The following is a 19,857-nucleotide window of genomic DNA, read 5'->3' on the forward strand; positions in this document are numbered from 1 at the left end:
TGGCAATATTCTGCTCAAGTACAGTCATTAATACAAAATACCCTTTGCTGCTTTTGTCGGAAGCATTCCCAGTAGTAGCTCTAGAGGGAAGGCCAGGAGTGACCTGTGAGCAGTGAATAGCTCAAGTATTTGCATGTAAATAGTGTTTGTTTGATTTATTATTTTTATGATACACTTTTCAAATAACAGCAGGCAAACTTGTTTTTTCTTTAGTTTGTAAATTCGGGTGAATTCCCTCCCCATCCCCCTCCCGCCCCAGCTTGCTTTTATTTTCCTGTGTCTTGCAGCTCTTTAAGGAATTGCTATTCAGTGGAGTAAGGCAAAGGTCAAAGCAGGCCAGTGTGGACAAGTGAGGACACCCGTGCTAATTATGTATGCACGAAGGGAACGCGTGCACCGTTCAGAACAGGGCCACGCTGCTGCCTTTAAACAGAGTCAGTCTAGAAAGCAGCAAAAAAGCAGTCCTAGTCTGCACTCTTCAAAGGCATCGTTTTTGTGATGGTTCCTTATAACTACAGCTTCTTCTGTTTTTATTGAACTTGTTGCTGTCGCACTGATCCAGTAGCTTGGAAACAGGCTGCTTTGGTATGCTTAGGTAGGTGTTCACGCTCTAAATTAATGACACTTGGGAAATAAAATGTCCTTTGTTATTGTCCCACGCCAACAAGGGTGTCGGATGCAATATTTGCAAGACTTGTGTGTTCTTAACAGCACTGCATAGAAAAGTTAGCTTGGAGCTGCCCCAGCACTTTAAGAACATGGTGAGACTTTAGTTCTGAAGTGCTAAGACACCACAGCTGCTGATACCCAAAGATTTTTCTTTAAGGAAATGTCTTAATGTTTAGGACATCCATCAGAGCAATTTTAAATATTTGAAAAGGGAGTGGGGTGAAAGAGGATAAGCTGACATAATGTCCTAGCCACTTTATTCTGAAACCTGCATTTGAACAAACCTCAAAAGAATGCCATGAAAAATGAGTTTGAACTCCAGTCCTTTCCATGGCTTTTCAGGTGTGTATTGCACAAAGGCAGCAGGGCTTTTGCTGCACAAGTGCAGTTCTGCCTATGGAGGGGTTTAAAAATTAACAGAATCCTGAAGTTTTTCAAGAAATTTGATGTCATGCTTGCTGAAATCAAGCTCTGTACTGCTCCCCTTTTACATATACATGTTTAACTGGAAGAAGGTTTGCAGTGTGAGGGAGTTCTTAGGTAGTTCTTCCGCCTCAAGAAGGTTAAGGGAAGCCTGAAAGAACAGGAGGAACTGTGGTGAACTTTGGACAGGCTGTTCAGCATTTTTATAGTTCCTATTAGTGTAATCAGTACTATCCTGCTCTCCAACACCTCCCTCAAAATATCTGTAGTTCACAAACAAATCTTCTCGTTCTCCCCAGTGAAAGGATAATTTTGGTTTGGTTTGTTTCAGAGCTGGAAAAGGAAATCACCAGGAGACCGAAGAAAGTCTGCATTGTTAAAGTGGTGGGAACAAGGAACCTGTGGAAAAACATCGTAGTATTGTGTGTGAACTCGTAAGTTTGATCTCCTTCTGTTTGAATAGTTGTGTGGTCAGTCAACTGGAAGCAGCAATGGGAAATGATGAGGGAGCTCCTTCGAGGGTGGGACCCTTCACTAATGTCTCTGATAAACGATCCTGGAAGAACACCAGCTGTTGCAGGGAACTGTTTTTACAACAAACATGGAGGAGCTCATTGGCGGTTTCAGGCAGCAAAACCACATCCTCTCAGGTGCCATGCTGCAAGTACATTGCTATCACCAGTGGTCTTGAGTGGCCACGTGCTGGTATGTGCTCGTGCATGCAGACATCTACTGCTTGGCATCCTGGATGGGATTTTTGAAACCTTTAATGCCACAGGAGCGCAGGTTCAAGTTGTTTACATCTGACAGGGCTGTGTTGCAGAGGGAGATGTTGCTTGCTAATAAACACAAGCCTCCTTCCTTGTATAACAGCTGTCCTCGATAGGTCTTCAAAGGCAGATTGCAAAGTGCTTCAACACTCCCAAATAGTGTATGGGACATGCAGGGAGAATGTTCTGTGGGAGACTGCACAATGTGATGCTTTCGTCCTAAGGCTTCCATTTGGATGTGCTTATGAGGGCAAAACCAAGCATCAACCTGAGGGTTTTGCAGGTTACAGGCTCTGAGACTTTCTATCCAGAACTGACCACCTTGTAAAGAGGAAATAGATGGGCTTGCAAATTCTGGGAGGGCACCAGCAGTGGATTTTCTAATTTTTCTATATAGTAAAATGTCCATTTGTATTTCTTTCATTATTTTTTTTCAAATGGGAGATGGGAAGGGAGAAGAGTGGAAATCCCCCAGGTTTAGAAGCATGTAGCTCTCCTGTGTAATTTTCTTCACCTCTTCAGGGCACTACTCTGCAGCCCTCACTCCTGTTAATAGGCTTATGGATCAGTCATAACCCAGAGGGGGCAGAGGGGTCAAATAGTCACCCAGAAGCACCAAGACTTCACGGGTCAATCTCCAGTACTATTGGTTGCAGAACCAGCTCTAGTCTTACGAGTTTTGTGTCTCTCTTCCACCCAGCAGTGAGTGATCCCCTCTGCTCTGAAACAGTGTTTTCCTGTTAGGCTCCACTGGTACATTTAATAGCCTGTGTTAACTGTATTTGTGAAAAATGTTTACATGGGGAATTCTCCCCTTCTCCCTCACCCTCATTAATTTTGCATATTTGGAAATTCCCTGAACCGGAACTAGGCAGCCCAAAAAATAACTTCTGGCATTAGCACACAGAGGCTGTTTGCCATCCAAGCAGAGCATGAAGCAGATCTGTGTCTGAGGAAATAGATTCCATGTTTGTTTTTAGGGGGCGGAAAAGAAAATATTTAATTTTAATTCTGTTATTCCTGTTAGATGGGGTTGTGCTGAATTTTACTATGTGGAGGAGCCTTTTGCAGGGAATAATAAGAAATCAAGGAAGATAGAGGTATTTAGTTTTAAAAGTAACAATTCTGAGCTGCTCACCAAGTTAAGAGAATAGGGTAATTCTTGGGGAAGCAGGCTGGAAAGCAAAGTCCAAACAATAATTTAGTTTATAGATCATGGCCTAAATAACAACTTCTGCAGCTGTGTTGGCATGCATAGAAGAGAAAGAAGAAATGCTGGTTAACTCTGCCCTTTTATTACTATTGTTTGGCTGATTAATATTGCTCTTATGGGAGGATTCAGTTATAATCTAGCTATCCAAAGCAAATGTAATTTTTGTGTAACAGCAAGCAGTTGTACTAGGTTTTTACCAGGGTGAAAGTGTTTGGTATTGAGGGTGGGGTTTTGTACTAAAGCATTGATTAACAAGTTTGCAAGAGGAATTCCTCAGGCCCTTGGCTGCCATGCACTTGGTAACTGCCAATTCCCCCAACTGTTTCTATGCTTATTTTGATACCCAATTTACACTGACAGAGCTTCAAATTCCTGACCTCGAGGAGGATAGAAATGTAATAGTGTAATGTACCTACCATTCATTTTTTTTTTTTTTGAGACCTGGATCTGTGCCTGCCACTCTGTCAGGCACAATTAATTTATGACATGAGGTTTGTCTTGTCTAAGTGCCAGGGACAAGAAAGAGGCTCTTCCTGGCAGAGGTATTTGAGCTGTGACGGGTGCAGTTGAGAGCACTGACCTTTCCCATAGCACCTCTGCTGTAATTTTGCACCATATCAACAGTGATGCTGGGGCTTCTCATCTGTATGTCTCCAGCTGTTTTGGTTTTTTTTCTTTTCTTTTTTTTTTTTGGAGGGGCAGGGTAGGACAGGAGAAAGAGAGAGGAGTGAAATGAGGTGGCAAGATGTTAATCACTGGCATCACAAAGAAACTTTATTTTAAAAGGGGAGACACGTTGCTATGAATGGTGATGTAAATGTGTAGGTTGGATTAGAGCTTATTGTTTCAGAATTGTAATAATCATTGCAGCACATAGGACTTCAAATACTCCTTTCTCAGGGGTTTTCAGTTTTAACAGGCTAACTTAGGAAGTGGGATGTAATGGTTATATTTAGTAGGACCAAATGCCACAGGCCAGTGGGTCTTCCTGGAAGACACATCTGTATTGCACAGTGCTTTGCTGTCCAAGCACACAAGCCGCTTCATCACAGCAATGCTGGCTCTGTGGTTGTCAGCAGGTGCACTGGGTACAGCAAGATGTCCTTCTCGGGGTACAGGAGTTCTCGAATGCAACGGGAAAACCAATCACACACTAGGAATCCTTGTAAAGTTGCTTGTACCCCGATCGTACTGTGAGCAGCAGCTATATGTATAAAGCCAGCAAGAGTTTGGTTGAATAGAGGTTATTCTTTTGATCATTGCTTATTTTTATAGTAGAACCTAGAAGTCTGAGGTAAGTTTTTTTGCTCGAGGTATTTTATTCCTGCAGCAGAAGAAATTTTTTCTGCATTAATGTGTTCCTACGCTGAATTATGTTGCAGTGCACATCTGCCTTGTCAGCAATGATCTCCTCTTGCCCTATCCTGTTTCCACTAGGCTGACTGGGTATGGCATACACCACTGTTTTGCAAAAAGCATGATGGGGCATGAAGCGAAGATGGCGATTACCCACAACTTCTATGCGGACTACTACACCATGGCTGGGATCGCGCTGGCATCCTGCCTGGCCATGTGCCCAGTGGTCGGGTTTCTGGGAAGGAGAGGAGGACTCCTGCTTTTCATGATACTTACAGCTCTGGCATCACTTCTGCAGCTGGGCCTTCTCAACTGTAAGTTGGAGATGAGAGCTTTCCAGGACCACACAAGTTTGACATGCAAATAAGGGACCCGGAAATATTAGCATTTCCTTTGCCTTTCCCAGATTTGTCATGTCATACATCTGCATAGTTTAAGAAGCTGGATTTGTTTGAAGGTTTCCCCAAACACCTGTTGTCTTAGGCTCATGAACAAAAGGCATTGTGTTCTGGATGATTCCCCTGGTGAAGCTCATTGGGCATCGATGCTTCATTAGGGTTGTCACTTAAAAGCAAACAAGGAAATAAAAAATGTTTTTTATTTTATCCTAGTGAAATAGCCTCCAGGGAAAGAGCTGGGTAGGGATTGGGAAGGGAAAACTTCCCCGGTTGAGTCTACTTCTTAAATGGCTGCTAAACCAAACAGAAGTTAGACCGGTAGGTATATGTCCTCTGCCTATTCTGAGCATCTTTCTATGAGTAAGTAATATACAGGTAGCATGGAAATTATGTCGCTGAAAGACCCTAATTTTAACACAGTGTGTATGTATAGTTCATGTGAATGTATACACATAATTTTGAGAGGTGACACAGCTTTTCAGATGGGTTGTTCCTCTCAAAAGCAAGTGTCTCACCTCTTCCTTTGCAGGCAGTAACCTTTGTCTGGCCCTTTTGAGCTGGTTCAGCTATTAAAACTGCTATAGAAATATTCCCTTTCCTTTTTGATTTTATTTTCTTGTCTTCATTTATTGTTAGTTGAGAAGGTTGAACTTGATGGATGAATCAGAGAGGTGCCAAAGCAGAGAGAAGGTGCTTTGTCACTCTCACAGCCGCCAAACATTAGACCCCTGTCCCATGAAACCCCACCCCAAGAAAGGGGGAAGAGGGTTGAGACATGCTTTGGACAAACTGTTTGTGAGACAAACACCAGAACACTGGTTATTGCTGTTTTTCATTTCTAAGTTTAGAAATAATTGAGGGCTTTAATTAGAGCTTTTTGCATTGAGGATGGAAAGTTTTCACATTCCCGCATACTGAAGGCAGCTCCAAGCTAGCAAGAATTGTCCATATTTACAGACTGTGTTTCCTGAAGGCATTTACTAAGTTAACCTTTAGCAAACACACTATTTGTGGGAGTGTAGGAGGGAAACAGGGTACCTCTTTCATGACATGGGTGAAACTCCAGCATCGCATGTATTTGCTCCCAGCTTGGCACAGATGTTTACATTCCCCTTGAGCAGATATTTACCATGTGCAGCAATCCCAACTGAAAGTGGGAGAAGTCCCCTGGCCCCACCTCATCACCAGTCTGTAGATGGACTGTGACTGCTCACATGCAGGTTCACACTGTGCATGTCTGCAATCTCCCAAAACTCCAAGTTCTTCTGGTGGTGTCCATCAGGGTCTCTCTACACTAAATTCATCCCATTTCTTTTTTTTTTTTTTAAGGATGTCAGATGTTTGTTTGAGGCTGTTGAGGTAATAAATATGCAGTTGCTTAGCTGAAAGTATGTCAAAGCTGTTAATCTGCTCTAGAGCCATGAAAATCTGGTTGCAGTTTTTCAACAAAAAAAAATAGTGAGGGAAGTGGGGAGGAATACCCTGTAGGAATCCTGACAACTTTTTTCATAGTGGTGGTTTTGTGAGCAAAGTTGCTAAAATTAAGAGCAGGCATGGGCTCTAGGTGTGTTGGTACTCTCAGCGCAGTGCACCCATCAGCCTTCCCCACTCTACCTTCACCTCCTTATTTGTGAGAAGAGGAAGGAAAGGCAGCCTTGAACTTAAGAGCAGCTCAAGTCCCCCCAGTCTATATCATACCCCCTTCTTCCTCAGAAGAGCTAGACAGTGTTTGGAGAGAAGCAGTGACCCTGCTGCCACAGCATCCTGCATGTTTTAGCTTAGCATAATTTGGGTGTAATTGGCAAATGAAATTAGAATTTGAGAACGGTGAGAGAGAGGGATATTCTTCACCAGCCACAAACCTGCAGCAGACCTTGGGGCTTGGCATGCTTGGCCCTTCCTCTGAACTCTGGGGTGTCACCTGGGAAGTCTCAGAAGCCCAGAGGGAGATGAGCAGCAGCGCTATGACCAGCTTGTGCTGCTGCCCTTCCCCTTGCTGCCCAGTACTGCTGTGTGCTCCTGTGTGGTTAGGATACGTGGCAGTTGGTGGCTAGGGTGACACATGCACCATCCGCTCGGGGTTTTGGTGAAAAATAAGTCTCCCACCAGCCTGACGGTTCTGATGCCCAGACTCTTTAATCTCTAAAGCTTCTGTTAGCCATTCCTTCGGGGCTGCAGCAGGAGGGCATTTTTTCTTCTCCTCCTTCATTAAGAGGGGGAGAACACAAAGAGGCCTTTGTGTTAATCCCAGTGGTAATTCTGGGGCTCTTAAATATGCTTTACTGCTGGTTTGTTATCACTGTCTCATTAGCATGCTGTCCTCCAGCTGAAATGTGCCTGGAAACAGCATGTCCTATCTGGTGGCCAGGGAAAGATGTGCCAGTTGTGGCATGGGAAAAAATTGTGGGAGGGGATAGGGTGGCATGTGGGATTTACCATTTTTTTTTCTTTTCCTTTGGATAAATATATATGTAAAAACAATACGTTCTTGTTTTTTCTCCTTTTCTCTCTTATTTTTATCTTACTCTGACTTCCGTGGTCTTGGATCCAGTGATCGGAAAATACAGTCAACTTCCAGACTCAGGTATGGTTTACAGACAAATCTGCATTATGCTGGAAACACTCCCCCAGGAGCAGGTAGATCCGAAAGGCCTGAGCCAAAGCACCCAGAGCAGAGCTACTGCCACAGAGGGTTGCAGGGGGAAAGCCCACTTCACTTCCACACAGTGCCTGGAGACCCCACTCATAGGCAGGTCCGCTCATTTATATGCAGTCTTTTGGTGTAGCATCCCCTCCGCATAGTCTGTCTTGCCTCTGCATGTCAAGAGAGGGTGCAGAGGTTTATTTTCAGATACACGGTAAGACTTTCTCAGAAAACCTCCTCCTGAGAAGCAACATTCCCAGTTCAGGAATCTCGGTTCTTTTTTTTCCAGAAAGATCTGAGACGACAAAGTCACTTCTCATAAGGGGACTTAAACACCTTCAAAAATACTTTCCCAGGCACCTTATACCAGGCTGAAGTACTGTAATAGCAATGCAATGACAGGCTACAGGGGAACAAAATTTACCCTTCTGTATTAGATTTAACAGACCTGTCCTTGCCTAGCTTTTCCAAGGTCTGTTCTGCTGAGCAGTTATGACTCCCTGAGGGATAAGTGGTGTAGCCTCACCTGCTATGCAGGAGTGGCCAGGGAGCCTCAGAGACCCATATTTTGCAAGGTGCTATGCTCACAACCTTATCTGCTGGCAGTATTTGCTCTCTCTCCCAAACTTGGGGTGCACTGCAGAAAGGGCTTAGCCCTGAGCAGGCTGGAACATGTTTTGGAAGATGTAACCGAAGAGCTCCCAAACACCTTTTGCTCTCCTGACAGCTGATATATTCAGCAAGAGCAAAACCAGCTGTTAATTTTCATTGGATCCAACCCAGAGACTGCACTTGCTTGGGATTACATGTTGATGAACAGTTCTTTCTTCAGGCAGGTCTCGGGATTTGGCTGTAGAAAAGTGGGAGAGCGTTGGCTGCAAAGCTCCAGTCCTTTCCCCAGCGCTCCTTTCAGGCCCAGTGTGTTCCCCTTGTATGGTGCAATAGTCTCGGCAAGTGACATGACCTCCTCTCTGGTCAGGACAGACCACATGAGCTTGTACAACTCTAGATCAGATATCCTGCCCCTGCCCACAGAAGGTAGTGAGCAGGGATCAAGGGTGAGATGTACTATCATCGTGACCAGAAGACAGTTTCCTTTAGCTTTGTTTAAATTTATTGGGGTTTCTCCCTGTCCTTGATAGACACTGTTCACCCCGGAAGCCTTGCTGCCATCCAGCCATGAAATGATTGCGCAAACAGCCTTGACTTCAGGGAGTGCTTTACTGTCCTTGGCATCAGCTGTTCTCATCCAGAGTTGTAGGGCAAGGCTGTAAAGCTGGGAGTTATGACAGAGTTTGCAGACTGATCAAGTGCAGGGGCTTAGCACAGAGATTGGGAGCACTTTTATTTCTTTCCCCTCTTGCCCTGCAATGGGAGGGAAGCAGCTGGTGCCTAAAAGACTGCCCAAAGATGTGTTTTTTTCTTGGGTTTTACCTTTTTTGTGGCAGCCAAGCATAAAAAATTTGGAGATTGCTGCCATTTTTGGCATGACATTATGATTTTTTTCATGTATGTTCATGTCTCGGCTGCTTGGGGAATGGATGCTATAAATACCAGTTTTAAATTAGTATTACAAAATAACTCATATTCTTGTCTAGGGAGATGAGTAACATAAACCATAAACCTCTTGGTTTTTTTCCTTGTAAGTTTGGCCTCATTCTTACTTTTTATGAACACTCTTGTCTTGTCAGGTATGAGTGACAGCGTCAAAGACAAATTCTCTGTTGCATTTTCCATCGTGGGTATGTTTTCTTCGCATGCTGTTGGAAGCCTCAGTGTGTTCTTCTGTGCTGAAATCACACCCACGGTAATCAGGTAAGACATTGGCCCTGAGCTCAAAAGATGGGAACAGAATTATGCTCATTAAACTGTAAGGGCCTGTGTAACTTAACATATTGTATGGGAGGGGAAACGCCATGTAATTGGAGACCTCAGCAATTTTGGAGCTGCTCTTTAGGGTCACTGCAGTCAGTCTGCCTGGGTAAATGTGTGTCTGTGTACAGAGAGGCTTTGTTTCCCGTGGCTCCACCTTGTGTCCCATCGTGGTGATGTTCAACGGGCGAGACAGCACATGAATTGCAGTGTGTTAGGGTCTTAAATACTCAGCTGAACCAGATTGTGTGGTTGAATGTTGTCATTGCTTCACTTACTCTGCGGATTTATATAAGCAGTGACCAGGTGAGTTTACAGCATGATATTAAAGGAGAAATTCCATGAGTGTGCAGAGGAGGACATAGGTGCCAGCAGTCCCCTGTCCCCATAGAACAGGTTAACCAGGCCAGCTGTAGGGGTGCTTCCGTGGAAGGCAGGTGTTGAAGTATATGGTGTTAAATGCTTTTGGTGTGTAAAGGTGCTCTGCAAGCCTTCCTCTCCTACAGCAGCACCCCTGTTAGTGGTCTGCCTTTACTGAAGGTAAAGTCACCTTTTTCTTTGCACACAGATCTATCTTAGCAGAGACTCAAAGTTTTTCTAAAGAGGAGCGCTTTCATCCTGGGAAATAGTAGAAATCACATGGATGATCTTTGTTGGAGAATTTCCCATAACATATCTTTGCATAGTCAGGGGTTTGTACCATTTTATATGTTTGCTGTTATCTTTCACAAAGGTTGTGCTTTTGTGTTCTGGATATGCTTTTAGCAATGCCACAGCAGTTCAGGAGTCCTCCCTGACTCCATTGAATTTCCCAGGAATGTAGGTCATATGTGTGGGAGGGAGAGAAAGTGGAGGAAAGAGCATACTCTTTTTTTTTTTTCCCCCTCCAAATTACATGCCTTTTGCACTTTGCAAAAGTGTTACTGCAGAACTGTTAGCTGAGTAGCTAGAGTCTCCTTGATCCATGGCCTTTTCTTCCAAGCTATCTCAATTTGTGAATGTATTTTACAGATAACATTATTTCCACAGGGAAAGGCAGTGTGAGCAGTGAGATTATACAGCAACCCAAAACACTAACAGCTATTTATTTATGTGCATGTCAGTCAATTTGGTGGTTTTATGCCTCTTTAATTTTCTCCTTGTCTCTGTTTGAAAGAAACATAGATAAGGAATTGAGTATGTCAGACAGAAGAGAATCTGCCAAGTAGGGTCAGATGTGCAGTGTGAACTTAGCAAGATTTTTTTCCTTGAGTTACTTATGTTGCTCCAGGGAAGGGGAAAAAGTCCTGGCTGGGAGCTGATATTCTGCTTCCCTTGACTCTGCTGAGTGACACCAGACGAGTGACAATAGCTGGATATGCCTCAGGGTCCCTGTTTATTTATAGGGATGATGACACTGCAGCGCTTTGCGGTCCTACCACCGCAATAAGATCCACTCACAGCTGTAATTAGGAGATGTAGCTCAGGATGGTGCATAAACCTGTCTTGGGCAGAGGTGTCATTCAGCTGCCTTCTGTCTTGCATTTTGGTGGGATCTCGCTGCTCCCTCATAACCTGCTCTCCAAAATACTGCCTTGGATGCCCTTTATGGATTGGAACTAGATGATCTTTATGGTTCCTTCCAATCCAAACCATTCCATGACATTAATATGCTTTTGGTTGAATCTCAAGGAACCTTAAGCAAAAAGGGAGGCAAAGAGAACACTGGGGTTGTCTCAAGGGTTTCCCTAATCAAATTCTTTACCTGTAATCCCCCACCCCTGAGGGTGGAAAACAGCACTGTCGTTACCTGAGGTAGTGGTGGCATAATAGCAAACTCATAGCACCCATCCATATCTGCTGCTGTAGTGTTGACATGAACAGTTGCAGTAGTAGAGGAGGAAAACAGCCATATTCATCACCAAGAGGTGCCATCTGCTCCAGCAACATGAAGGTTTCATGCTGTCATGTGGCACGGAGGGGTCCTTCATACCCTTGCACTGCATCCTGGTCTCCTGGCAGTAGGCAGGAGGGCTTCACCAGGAGCTGCCCTTTTTTGTACCAGGGGCTACAGTGTGGAGCTCCATCCAGATGCTGAATTAAAGCACTGAGTGGCACTGATAATCCATCTAATAATCTTGACACCACTGCAGTCTGCACAGCTACTAAATAGAAATAGGCTGAGGAAAACAGTGTCCCCTCTCCTCATCCTCCACATGCTCAGTTACTATGAAGTTGAAGAGAGATCTGTTTCTTTCTGTCAGTGTCCTGCTTTTGTATTCACTTTGCTAAAGAAATGAATAGCGGGCAGTGATGGCCGAATCAGGAGTTTTACCCATCAATAGTTGCCTGAAATCAAATTTCCAGTTGTTAAAGAAACTTTCCTGTCTGACCATCCAGGAGTCACTCAGCAGTCACACTTTCACAAAGGGTCCACGCCACTGCACGGCCTCTTGTCTTGGGATCCTGCCCCCTAGAGCTCAATCTGCAGCTCACACAGCAGCTCACGCACCCGGCTACCTGCACTGAGCGTGTTCCTCAACACAGTGGGGTGCCGGGCTTTTTACTGGCACCTGAACCAGGCCTGGCTTCTTGAAGGTGTGGCCTTACTCAGTGAGGCCAAGGGCATCCTGATGTATTACTGAAGCTCTGGCATAGGACTGAGCGCACAGAGAGTCACTTATGTATGGGCAGGGAAAAACTGTGGAGGTTTTCAGGGACTGACTTCAAGAAGTGGCCAAGCTGACTCAGCAAAGCCCAGAAAACCTGGTCTGATTTCAGAGTTGGCCTTGCTTTGTGCAGGAGGCTGGAGCAGATGCTCTCCCAAAGTCTTCTTTAGCCCGGGCAGCTCTCTGGCTCTTTTGTACTCTGAGCCATGCCATGTGTTGACCCATTTGCTCAATGCAGACAAATGGCCATCTGAAGACAGGATTAATATTTCTCTGCTCTCCTGAGGAATGCTGGGAAGGGCAAAGCCCTTTCCTTAGAATGTCAGTGAGGATGTTTTGCTGCTCCCTGAAAAAATACTGCAGTAACAAGCAAGGAACTTCCCCCCTCCACGAACAAGCAGGACCTTTCTGAGGACAAAATTTTGGACCAAGGTCCCTTTGCGATTTGCCCTTGTCAGGACCATAAACTTCATGCTGAGGTTGGTTTATGTACAAACCATCCCTCCCTTCTGCCAGTGGCTGAGCAGAGGTTGAAGAAGCAGTTCTGGTCTATCATCCATGGAGCCGTGCCATGGGAAAGCCCCCCCACAGCAGCCACTGGCTGGCAGAGGTGTGAGGGGGGAAGCTGGGGCTCACCATGGATACCAGGAGCCCTCACACTCCCTCTGCAGGCTCCACTTTGAGAGTGTTTGAAGTACAGTAGCTGGCCCCTGCCATGGAAGACCTCAAGCTGAGGAGGAGTAATGTCCCAAAACACTCAAAATGTTTTTGCTTTCCACCTGCTGCCCATGTCACCTGCAAAAACAGTATGAAATATGAGGGCGCTGCCTCTCTTGTCTTGTAGCTGTTTTCCTGATGTGCACAGAAAGATCAAAAAATTCCTGACAGTATTTTCAGTTTTCTCTTTTTTTTTTCCTTCACATTTTCATGCTTGCAATGTAGTCAAACCTTAAAGAAACCCCTTCTAAGACATGTACCAAAATGTACTTTCAAGCCGCCTTCTGCCAGGTTTTGATGGCACTGGATAAAGTAAAGCCTGCTGTAATTAATGACATCATATGGAAAAACATTTTTCTCCCCCCCCCCCCAAATCTGAAGCCACTTGACCCATAAATGACAGAGCTGTCTTTGTTGTTGCCTTTTTCCATTTTCTTTCAGTTTGCTTGATGTCCTTCTACAGCAGCTTTTAAAACTCACCTCAGGTCCTTCTCAGGGGGGCTGAGATACAATTCAGCTGTAGCAAACACTGATGTAAATGAGCTGGGCTTTTGTATCCTGAGAACCAGCTTGGAGTGAGATTTGCCATGCATTTGGAACTGGTTGTGTCGGTTACTCATGTGAGTGTATAAATGAAGTTGCAGGGAGGCCAGTTGCACAATAGTCGCATTCAGCTGGGTTTCTAAATTGCCATTGGAAAGCTGGCAAGTTTTTAATAAGGGCTTTCGCAGTATTTGGGGAAGTTGCTGTTGTCTGTGAAAGATGCTCTGCTGAGTCTGGAGAACTGGAACATACATGCGTGAATTTTTGACCCAGTCGATGTCCCAAGAGTGTCTTTTGAAACCTATGCTTGCTGCCCTTCAGCTGTCAAGTAAGCAGCAGTGGATTTTGGAAAGGATTGAGTGAAGATTAGCTTTAACACGGTGGCTGGCCGAGTGAATTTGGCATTTGTAGGTTTATGGTACTGTGATTTCTACTATGGTTAAGTAAGTGAAACTGATTTTTTTTCCCAAGTATTTGACATAAAGCAGTCCATTTGCCTTTTGCAGTCATCTGCTATAAGGGCCAGTTATTGTTAATAATTACAGCTCTGCATTGGGCCAGAAACTGAAGCATCTGAGCCCCTCTGATCTCCAGAGGGTTTGGGAGTAGATAGCATATCCCAGAGGAACTGCAGGAAACATACTGCCCGCACAGGCTTCTTAAGGAAACAGGGTGCCAGTGATGAAGCTCACAGGGAAACCTCCCTCTGCAGGCGGCAGGGTCTTTGGAAAGTGAAGGACAAGCTGCCAGTCTCACAGATTTTGTTAGAATGAGTCACTTAAGGGTGACACTCTGCTGGCTGGAGACCTCAGTTGTGCCACAGCAGGAGGAGGGAATGGCCTGCCCCACAGAAACACCTGCAGTGCTGCTTTTGTGTGGGGTCATCCAACAGAGACAGACCCAGGAGCATGAGCTGTGCCTCAACATAAGGTGTGCCAGTTCTGTCCACACTAGGGCCTGGAGAGAGATGCTGATAAGCAAGATGAGGAATTGCAAGAGAGGTTGCTTGCATCAGGAGAGAACACTGAACTGGGCTTGCACAAGCAGCTTCTGTGCTTGTAACTGGAGGAAGATGAGTCTATTTTCACACTTTTTTTCTGAAAATTATGTATTTTATTACAACATCAATGTGTTGAAAAGTTCCAGCCACAACATGTTTTTGTGTAGAAAATATTTCAGCATTCAGTGTTTGGTATAAAGGATCGAGGCAATGGTTTGTTAAGTCTAATCTCCTGCCTCCACTGCTGAATGATGCCAGGTACCTTAGAGGCAGCCAAAATTGACTTCTGCACCTACTGCTTCTTGGTGTGCCTTGTCTAAGTAGAGAGAAGGCTGGCATGCTAAGCAAAATGTGGTTTTCCCTGACTAAATGTGGGAATACTTGGAGTTGAGAATACTTTAGAGGGCTGTCTACACACTCAGATGATAAAGCTCCTCCTCTTCTTATATGGGGGCAGTTAAATGGCTGTGAACTGATACTTATTTCCCCACACTGAGGCAAATAAGCAGCAATTATCTACAACAGCAAAGCAACTCCCTGCTGGAGTGACTGTGCGGTGTGAAAGCTCGGAACAAACCAGGTTTGCCTTCAAGACTTCGGATGCCCTGGGTGCATGCCAGACAGAGGGTTAGTCTGGAGGACCTGTCAGGTCTGTGGGCTCCCCACCCCAGTGCCAGTGGGGCTAGGCTCTCATCTCTGCCTATGTTTGCAGGGGAGGCGGATTGGGGCTGGTCCTGGCCAGTGCGGGTTTCGGCCGCCTGACCGCCCCCATCATGGAGCTCCACAACCAGAAAGGCTACTTCCTCCACCATGTCATCTTCGCCTGCTGCACTCTCATCTGCATCATCTGCATCCTGCTGCTGCCAGAGAGCAAGAACCAGAACCTGCCCGAGAACATCCCAGATGGGGAACATTACACCCGGCAGCCCCTCCTGCCGCACAAGAAGGGGGAGCAGCCCCTGCTCCTGACAAACTCTGAACTCAAGGATTACTCTGGCCTCCATGACTCAGCAGCTGTGAGTGACGGGATCCCGGAGAACACCACTGCCAACGGGATGAAGTCAATGTAACTGGGTGGATTTTTTTTCCATTTCTTTTTTTTTTATTATTTTATTTTTCCCTTCTATTTCTTCTCTTTCTTTTGTATTTTATTTTATGCTGTTGTGCGGGAGGAGTAGCACTTTGGGCAAAGGTGTTTTGCACAGATTTTACAAACCAGTGATGGAGCAGACACTAACTTGGAGGAATTCAACTCTGCTACTAAAGCAAATTTTGGCATCTTCAACTGTTGTGCAGATTGCTCTTGAAAAAGTTTTGGGGGAAAAGACTAATTTGAAAAAAGACCTGGCTGGCAGTAGCCCTTCAGAACTCTTTTTTTCCTGCCATTAAATATGTATATTTATTTTGATTTATTCTCAAGAAGCACTTTATTTCCTTTTCCTTTCATAGATCACAAAAATGAAGCCATCTTATTATAAGAGGTGCAGCCATTCCAAGAAAGAAACCATGGGGGGAGGGGAGTGTTGTTTTCTGTTTTGTTTTCGTGTTTCTTTAAAGGAAAGAGGGATCAACCACAAAGTTGAATCGACTTAAATTTAGACTTGTGCAACATTCTTCTGCCTGTCTAGAAAGTCCAAGTGCCCAAGTTGCCTGCTGTGTTTGTATACACAAAAAAAAAAAAAAAGAAGACAAAAACAAAGCAAAACCTGTTGTGACTCAAACTCTGACTGCGTTTTAGGCAGCTTATGTTTGTCTTTATAGCCCATGTGCACTTAAAAGTTACTTTCAAAATTAGTCCTTTTTTTTTTTTCACCAAATGCATTGAAGAAAATCCTACCCAAACAAGCTGATTTTTCAATGTGAATCAGTTTGCTGCATTTTAAGAGTATATTAGTCTATTTTAGGTGGTTCCCAGTGGTCTTTAATAGTAACATAGATGATGCAAATAATTTGACTAATGATGCAAAAATTAGTTTTGCTGAGAATGGCTTTAATTATCAGGAGGCCCAGGATTTCTGACTACTCCAGGAGAAGAGCATGAACCAGCAGGGATAAACAGTAAGGAGCATGGGCTACCATCTATACTTTTATTCCAAAAGGCAGCACAGCTAGGATTTCTGCTCCTGGGAAATGAGTGTCCTGGCATTGTGTTACCTGTTTTTAGAACCAGGGTTTGGGTTTTCAATTTAAGCGGACAAACTGCTTAAATGACTGTTGGAAATGAATTAATTGATAGGCTGTGAATAATGTCTTACTGAGCTGTCTTGGGCCCTTAGAGGTGTTTTCAGGTTCTGACCCAAGAATATACAGTGAACTCACCCAGATTTCCTCCTTCCCCAACTGCTCTTATAAGATTTTAGATCATGAAAAAAGTTTACTTAAATTAGATCAGTGCTACACAAAGTGAACATCCAGTTTACCTCTTACTGTGCAGATGGCACTTTGATGGTGGCCACTTGACTTCTCCAGCCCCCAAATGAACTATTTCCTTTGGCCATCGGCTTTTGGTTCTCACACAAGAGAATATCGTGAGGACCTAGTTCAGTGCAAGGACTCTGTAAACAGCTTTCTTGCATTGTAGTTAACCTCCCCACTCTCCCTCCCTCTTCTCCTTTCTCACTCAGGCCATCCATTTGTGATTGCTTGGTAGTGCAGACGTTCAAACAGAGCAGCAGGATGTCAATGTTGTATTGAGTGTCTGTATGATTGCCACTTTGTTTGATGTACATCTTGCGTTCATATGCATGGAAAGTGCTCATTTGCACTTTCCTCCTCTCCCTTCCCTTCCCCTTCCTCCTTTGCTGTATATATTGTCGATTAACTACTGTACCTAACAATTTCCATCCTCCATTAGGCTGCCAATGTCCTCTTAAAGTCCCCAATAAATCAGAGATATGTGCTTCCCAGTGGGCAATGCAGTAAGTAGCACAGCCTCAGACACCGACAAATGCAAGGGGACAGGCAGACCTGCAGAAGCGACAGAGGTGGTTGTGTTCAGAATAACAATGTTGTCCTAAAGCTGCTAATTTTTACAGAGGATGTGGACATTTGGGTTCTTCTTGAGCCTGGTAAGAAACACTGGACCAGTTGATGGTAGTTTTGCCCAAAGGTACACTACTACTTGGAGTTTTTTTCACCTTTGCTAGACTTGCTGTGACAGCAAGAGCCCAATCTTCCTTACACTCAGGTTTTATTGTCAGACTTGAGTACGGCTGCTTCTTTTTGTTCTGTGCTGAGACCTTTGCAGTCTGTGTTCACCCAGGAACCCAGCCCTTCCCCACTCATGCAGTATTCACGTGCCAAATTTGTGCAATACCTTTTGCCTTTGATGCGAGATGCTTATTGCAAGCCACCCACGTTCAGGGAGGAAAAAATGGGTTCACAACAAAAAATTGAAGAAGCAAAACGAATCTTAAGGGAAGAGAAAAAGGGCTTGAATGCTGAGAAGGTGTGAGCACAGAGGCGGAAAGCAGCTGCCATCCATCATGCCATGGAGCCAGCAGCTCCTTCGTTTGTGGTCTTGTGTGCCTGTATGCTCAAGCTGTGGTACAGCTTTTGTAGACCATCCACAAGCCTTACAAAACTGGCTGCTTCCAGCACTGTCAGCAGTCCTGGTGTGCTCAGCGCTGTTGTCCACAGCACTTAATCGTTTCCTATTCTGGTGGTTGCTCTCCCGGGACAGACAGGCACAGGGAAAAGAATAATTGTTTAAACATAGCAACATTTATATAGTAAAAAAACTAGGTGACAGGAATGTGCAGCAATTTATTAAAAAAAAAAATTTTATGAAATTGATTTGATTTGCTGGTTTTTTGGTTTTTTGCTTGAAACCAGGTAGTCGGTACTGATCTTCTGCAACAAAGGGAGACCTAGCTTCTCTAGTTGGTCTGGCCCTCTGCCTCTGTCACAACAATAAAACAAAAACTAATTTCCTGCCATGGCAGCTCCAGTTTTGCTCCTTTTCCTGAAAACATGAACACTTCTGCAATGATTATTTTCTTCCACACATGCTCACAGAGTTGGAAGGCTTTCACTAAACATATCTTTTGTGGAGGAGTCGGGTACCGGGTGATGCAGCAGGGCAGAAAGGAAGCATGGAATGCTTGCCCTGCCTTTCCTAGTCCTGCAGCAGGACAGGGCTCTTTGCTGGGGTCCCAGCCAGCTGCTCCACTGGCTCCTTGGCTGCATCCCCCCTCCAACCATCACCAAGACAGGCTTTTCTCAGGCGGCTCTTTCTGGCCACCACAACAGGGGAAGCAGTCCAAGCTGTCTTCTCCATTTTGGCCTTTTTCTGTGAACCTTCAGTAACCTCTAAGCCCATCAGTAGATTTTTCTTTGGGTTTACCATTTAAGGGCTTTCTTCCATCTTTGTAAGTTTAAACAAAAATGTGAAGTGACATTATGCTTGATCTTGGGGGGTTTGTCCCCTTTTAAGGTTTCAGTACTGCTTTTGTTGCCAGACACACTGCAAATGGATAACAACAGTCGCCTGTTTGCAAGTGTTCTGTGGCCACTCTGAAAGGGGGTTGTGTGATTGACTTTTTGGTTTCATTGAGCAGGCTTTTTTTGTTGTTGTTCTTTTTAATGGAAGTATTTTACTTAACTGTTGCCACTTCCTGGAGCCAAACACTTTATTGGTCACCAAATTGGAAGCAGAAGTGCCATTAACTGAACTCTGTGAATGTCAAGTCAAGTTGCGCCTGTAGCTGGCACATAAGACAACACTATTAAGTGGGGGGATGATCTCCCTCACTGTAACTTTTTTTAAATTATTTTATTTTGTAAGAAAAAAAAATTACAAACCTCATTTTAAATGTATTGTGTAAAATGTTTCAGGAAAGGAGTACGGTGTGTTTTGTCTAGTGGGTGAGATCTCCCTCCCCATTTCAGTTTCTAATGAAGTTTTAAAGAATCGTGTTACTGTATGTTTTGACCATGAATAGTCTGGTGGTGCTTCCTCATAGCACAAGCTTAAATCAAGTACTGAAAACAGTCTTACAAGCTAAATGTCTGCATGATGTTACATCTGTTGTACCTACTGAGAAGAACTTTGTATGTAAATGTACAGAATAAAATGACATTGTCCCATCAGTTTGCTCTCCTTGGTCTGGCTCCCTCACAGTGACTTCTGAAACACCCAGCAGCAGCTGATGCCTCAGCAAACAGTCCTACCCTCCTTTACAAACAGAATGAGCTGCTTGTAAATCAGACTAATTAAACCAGCAAATTGATTTACAACTAATTATCAACATAGTCCATTACAGAAGAGTGGCTGACTGTTTCCTGAGTGGTGTAAATTAAAAATACCCTCCAACAGTTGCTTTTTCGATTCTGATCCTGAACTGCCGCCAAAGACTGACAGCTGTCCCCACCAGGTGAGGAGGAGCTTTCTGCACCCACATCAAATACATGTTGAAGCCACTGGCTGTTCAAACCCTTTTGGACAAGAGACTCAGTAGTAGTTGTGCCTCCTACATCAGTGACCTCTTGGTTACAGTTTTTAATTGCTGATTATGGCACCACAGCAAGGTAAATTCATCAGTTTTCTGCAGGGGGTTAAGATAGTTGTCTAGAAGCAGCACTAGTAAATTTTGTTTGTATCAA

At 44.4% G+C, this 19,857-nt stretch overlaps 1 protein-coding gene across 3 annotated transcripts in view; it reads left to right on the top strand.

The window, feature by feature from the left end:
- The window catches only part of SLC22A23 (solute carrier family 22 member 23), a 111,753-nt gene that overhangs the window by 89,700 nt on the left and 2,196 nt on the right, over positions 1 to 19,857 (top strand). For 2 of the 3 annotated variants that reach the window (XM_051799070.1, XM_051799071.1), the window contains 5 exons: positions 1,424 to 1,526; positions 4,513 to 4,745; positions 7,381 to 7,413; positions 9,165 to 9,288; positions 14,966 to 19,344. In XM_051799070.1, the coding sequence (XP_051655030.1) occupies positions 1,424 to 1,526; positions 4,513 to 4,745; positions 7,381 to 7,413; positions 9,165 to 9,288; positions 14,966 to 15,323 (851 nt within the window). In that variant the 3' untranslated portion in view covers positions 15,324 to 19,344. Of the gene's footprint in view, positions 1 to 1,423; positions 1,527 to 4,512; positions 4,746 to 7,380; positions 7,414 to 9,164; positions 9,289 to 14,965; positions 19,345 to 19,857 lie in introns of those variants that run through there. The other variant, XM_051799072.1, reaches the window with a different exon arrangement.

The sequence above is a fragment of the Manacus candei genome, unplaced genomic scaffold (genome assembly GCF_025592945.1).
Source record: "Manacus candei isolate 608988 ecotype Guabito, Panama unplaced genomic scaffold, ASM2559294v1 h1tg000049l, whole genome shotgun sequence".
Taxonomy (NCBI): domain Eukaryota; kingdom Metazoa; phylum Chordata; class Aves; order Passeriformes; family Pipridae; genus Manacus; species Manacus candei.